The sequence below is a fragment of the Cibotium barometz genome, chromosome 30, assembly GCF_041138505.1.
Source record: "Cibotium barometz isolate CiBa-2024 chromosome 30, ASM4113850v1, whole genome shotgun sequence".
NCBI classification, from domain to species: Eukaryota; Viridiplantae; Streptophyta; class Polypodiopsida; order Cyatheales; family Cibotiaceae; genus Cibotium; species Cibotium barometz.
In genome coordinates this window covers 54,202,365-54,207,637 of record NC_141075.1, presented here as the reverse complement: position 1 = coordinate 54,207,637, position 5,273 = coordinate 54,202,365, and the positions used below count along the sequence as shown (strand labels likewise).

Sequence of the window (5,273 nt, the reverse complement as noted above, 5' to 3'; positions counted from 1 at the left end):
TCTCCATGTCTGGATTCTGGACCTTCTGGGCAAATGCAAGTCATTATCGTGGAATGGAAACATACTTCAAATGCATCTTCAGCTTCCACGAAATTCCTACAGTTCTCATGAAATGCTTCATTTGGATAACTTGCTCGTGTGAGCAGCTGAGACAAATGGAAAACGGAAACGAACGTATGTATGCATGTATATGTATATGTTTATCTCACACACACACATTTTTCGGTACATAAGTCATCAAAAACCAATCAAATGTAACAATCTATGCACATAGAGAGCCAAAGGCAACAATCAAGATTGCATGCTACATACAATGCTCAATACCAAAAAGACATCTCATTGTCACATCAATACAGGAAAAATATTCGATGATAGGACACATGTTTGTTGTGTGATGTTAATGAACTATAAAACTATAGTGATAAGTAGCTGCTAGCATGTGCCATTGATTCATAAATACAACGTAAAAGACTTAAGTGCATCAAAAATAGTGCCCATGAGTTCTTTTTCTGGGCCCTTTTTTTTTTTTTGCTGGGGTACTGGTGTGCATCCTAACTGTCCAATGGACGTACTGTTCAGCAGTGTCTGTGAACATTAAATCTTTCTAGTAAAGGCCTGCAAAACAAGATGATAAAAGCAAATGTGACCATTGTCCTGGTGGTGGCATTGAAGCAGAGCTTAAACTCATTAACTCTGTTCAGCAGTGTCTGTGAACATTAAATCTTTCTAGTAAAGGCCTGCAAAACAAGATGATAAAAGCAAATGTGACCATTGTCCTGGTGGTGGCATTGAAGCAGAGCTTAAACTCATTAACTCTGTGTTCACATTCCTTCCTATGTAAGGATAATTTAAAAGCAAGACAATATAAAAGATCTGCATATAAATCGAAGAACCCTGGTCTGTAAGCAAAAAGTAATACCCACCCTGGAGCCTATATGTCATCCATTCTGGCAGCTATGAAACTTCTCCACAATGTGCCATAAGTGGTGGTCTCGAATCAACTTCTCATGATGATTCAAATATTCCATGAGAGCCCCCAGCATGTAGTCAGATGGCCAGCTTCTTACGTGCGAGAGAATGGGTAACGCATCCTTGACATAATTCAATACCCACAGGGGATGATTGACACTAGTAGCTATGTTAAAATTGGATTCAGCGCTTGAAGTCAAACGATCATCAAAGTTCCCACGGATATGAACACCATACAACTTCAGAGGCTCATCAAATGATGCAACTGGTCCACCTGAGCTGCCACAGGTGGTACTAGCTCTAAATTTCAGGAGATATTCGTTGGCTCCAATCACATCCCCCACACTGATTGACATTCGATCAGGAACCAAGCACTGTTGATTCATCAGCACTGTCATAAGTGTTGCCTTTGTGCTCTGTACTACTCCATATTTTGCAAAGCAACTCAACTTCACGAACAGCACCTACATTTAGGATCTAGGAAAATGCTTAGAAAAGAGGGCTTTACATTCCATACCTACTGTTAAACACTGAAATGATAGTTTTACGCACAAACAAGGGCATGGTTTACCTGGGTACTGGAGGTAATAGATTAGCTTGTCAGACTCTACGTCTGGCACCTCACATGTGGGCACATACCACCATTGCGTATTTGGATGTTCAATGTGACGCTCAGGCCAAACATCACCATAGCAATCTGCACCTACTGTACTGGAGGTAATAGATTAGTTTGTTTACAATCTGGAAATTTGAAGAGTGTGTGTGTAGTGTAGTGTGGGGGGGGGGGGTAACATACATTCACATCAAGTGCACCCAGGGCATGTCCTGAGGATGCAAATGCAACAATGTGAGATCCGTCCCATGGCTGGTCCACCAACTCTCCCACTTGGCCGACAAGCTCCAGTAGAATGTCATTGAAATCCCCCAGATCGGATCGTTTCACAGGAGGGCTCAATGCAAATGCAGAAGCACGGCCACTGCAGGAGCTCAATGCCATAATCTCTGTTCCATGAAACCTCTGCTGATTTTGAAAAAGTGTACTCATAGCAGAGGTTTCATGGAACAAAGATTATGGACAAACTCATCACAGTTTATAACTTCAGTAGTCATCCAAGTTCCAAGTTCCCCCCGTCCATACGAAAGAGGGACAAATGTTCCAAGTTCCCCCCGTCCATACGAAAGAGGCTAGAGGTGGGGACCTGAAAATCTCAGGGGCGCGCTCTACCGCTGAGCTAATAGCCCATCACGCAGGTCCCCCATACCCCTGGGTAGCAGGGATAGGGGGGGCCTGCATGCAACGAAACGGGGGTAACCCAACCCCCCAGATCCCAGCGCCCCCCCCCCTCCCCCCTCTCTCTCTCTCTCTCTCTCTCTCTCTCACACACACACACACACACACACAGCAAGCTTTGTTGATTACCATACATACACGCACTCAGGCACAGGCATTTCTTACCCGAAATCCATATTTTCTTGAAATCTGCGTCCTTATATAATAATATAATATATATATTATATAATAATATATATTATATTATATCATAATTATATATATATATATATTTATTTATTTTAAGGGGGCTTCGACCCTTATGCTAACCGAGCTCTGGGATGCTTTTGGTGCTTGCTTTTTCCCAGCTCTCATATCTACTTGGCGTCCTTCAATGAAAGGCATTTTTTCTTTATTTATTTCTTAACTTTCCCCTAGCTTAGTGCTCAATACCCTTGAGATGCTAGTTTCTTGGTAAAGTACTGACTCTCTCTCAATAGAGATTATGGCATGTGTAGTAACCAAGAGGGTGGTTTAGGGAATGTCTCGCTGCCCTCTCTCTCTCTCTCTCTCTCTCTCACACACACACACACTAGAGACTAGACAGAGAGTGAATGATATCTTCAATTATCCTCAATTGGACTCAATTGATATCAATTAGGCTCAAATTGAAGCCAATCAACATCATTTAGACTCAATTGATGTCAATTAATGGCAATTGAGCCTAATTGATGTCAATTGAGCCTAATTGAACTTGATTGATTCAATTGACTTCAATTTAAGTCCAATTGAGCCAAAGTGGTATCAATTGAGTACAATTGGACTTGATTAATGTCAATTGACTTCCATTTGACTCTAATTGATATCAATTGATTCCAATTGAGACTAATCTGTATCCATTGAGTCCAATTAATGTCCGCTTTGTTCCACTGTGTAAATGGATACTAATTAGACCTAATCAAGTCTAATTGATATCAATTAGACTTGATTCCAATTGGACTCGATTAGTATCAATTGAGTCCAATTGATGTCCAATTAGTGTCAATTTAGTATCAATTGAGTCCAATTGATGTCCAATTAGTGTCAATTTAGTTCACAATTTGTGTCAATTGGACTCACATAATTTCCAAATGAGCTCAATTGAGTCCAATTTGGTCCAATTGGTGCCAAATGGCATTAATTGAGTCCAAAAAATGTCCAATTGGTGTCCCATTGGTGTGAATTGAGCTCAATTAACGTCAATTTGTGTCCCATTGGTATCAATTGACGATCAATTGACATCAATTGAGCCCAATTATCTTCTAATTGGTGTCCATTTACATCGATTGAGCTCAATTGACATCAATTGAGCCCAATTATCTTCTAATTGGTGTCCATTTACATCAATTGAGCTCAATTATCTTCTAATTGGTGTCCATTTACATCAATTGAACTCAATTAACTTCCAATTGGTGTCAATTGACACTAATTGACATCAATTAAGCTCAACTGACTTTCAATTGGTGTCAATTGGAGTGAATTAGTGTCTAATTAGTATCAATTGATGGTTGATTTCAATTGGTATCAATTGAGTCTATTTAGATCCAATTAAGTCCAACTAGTATCCAATTAGTATCAATTAATTATAACTGACATCAATTAAGACCATTTGGTATCTAATTGGTATTAATTAGGCTAAATTAAGCATAATTGGTATCAAATGAGCTCAATTAATGTCAATTATATCCAATTAATATCCAATAGATGTCAATTGAGTGCAATCAATGTTAATTAACCTCAATCTTTTTTGAGGGATAGGTGTAGGTTTTATTGCTTCCAATCATGAGAGTATGGCTTTGTTATTATACCCGATTTCATTGGCTTAGTTTTGATACTAGGGAGCACTTAATCCTACATTTACTGACCATGTAACATTTGACTACATTTAACGTAGCTGGTCTGATAACTACTTAGTTTTGATGTGTGTAACATGCGGGGTGTTCGGGCACGACACCGCGGGGGCCAGGGGGCACGGCACTGCGAGGCACGGCACGAGGCCACGGCTCCGCGGGGGGCCGGTGGGCACGGCTCCACGGGGGGCCGAGGGGGGGCATGGCACCGCGGTGTGAGGCCACGGCTCCGCGACGGGGGCTCGGGGGGGCACGACACCGGGGTGTGAGGGGGGCGTGAGGGCACGGCACCCGCGGGGGGCGTGAGGGCACGGCTCCCAGGGGGCTTCGGAGACGGCACCGCGGGGGCCCGAGGGGCGTGAGGGCACGGCTCCGAGGGGGGGCTTCAGGCACGGCACCGCGGGGGCTGGGGGGTGTGAGGGCACGTGGTCCGGGGGGGCGGGGGGGCAGGGGGCATGACACGGCTCCGGGGAGGCGGGCGGGGGGGTGTTCCGACACGGCACCGCAGGGGCCGGGGGGCGAGGGCACGGGGTTCGAGGGGCGAGCGCGGGGGGGTGTTCGGGCGGCACGGCACTGTGGGGGCCGGGGGCCGCAGGGGGGGCGTGAGGGCACGGCTCGGGGGGGTGTTCGGGCACGACACCGCGGGGGCCGAGGGGAGCGTGAGGGCACGGCACCGCGGGGGGGCAGGGGGGCACGGCTTCGGGGGGGCTTCGCGCACGGCACCGCGGGGGGTCGGCGGGCGTGAGGGCACGACGGGCGGGGGGTGTTCCGACAGCACGGCACCGCGGGGGGGCGTGAGGGCACGACATCCCGGGGGGCGGGCGGGAGGTGTTCGGGCACGGCACCGCGGGGGGCTGGCGGGCGTGAGGGCATGGCTCCGGGGGGAGCGGGGGGTGTTCGGGCACGGCACCGTGGGGGCCAAGTGTGTGTGAGGGCATGGCACGCGGGGGGCGGGCCGGGGGGGGCATGAGGGCAAGGCTCCGGGAGACCAGGCGAGGGGGCGTGAGGGCGCGCAACGCGGTGCGCGAGACCACGGCTCCGCGGGGGGGCTCGGGGTTGGGGTGAGGGCACGGCACGCGGGGGGCGAGGAGCCGAGAGGTGTTCGGGAAACGGCACCGCGGGGGGCGGGCCGAGGGCTGTTCGGG

The 5,273-nt window shown here is 47.6% G+C and overlaps 1 protein-coding gene across 3 annotated transcripts in view; it reads right to left on the bottom strand.

Annotated features, from left to right (window-relative positions):
* Positions 1–458: 458 nt before the first annotated feature.
* LOC147621677 (uncharacterized) overlaps positions 459–5,273 on the bottom strand; it is a 127,522-nt gene continuing 122,707 nt past the window's right edge. Inside the window, exons 4-6 of one of the 3 annotated variants that reach the window (XR_015269871.1) lie at positions 1,202–1,229; positions 924–1,004; positions 459–737 (exon numbers count right to left, since the gene is read on the bottom strand). Coding sequence is in view for 1 of the 3 variants with exons in the window: in XM_086824428.1 (XP_086680554.1) it covers positions 1,211–1,229 (19 nt within the window). In the remaining 2 variants the exon portion in view is untranslated. Of the gene's footprint in view, positions 738–862; positions 1,005–1,201; positions 1,230–5,273 lie in introns of those variants that run through there. The other 2 variants (XR_015269872.1, XM_086824428.1) reach the window with 2 other exon arrangements.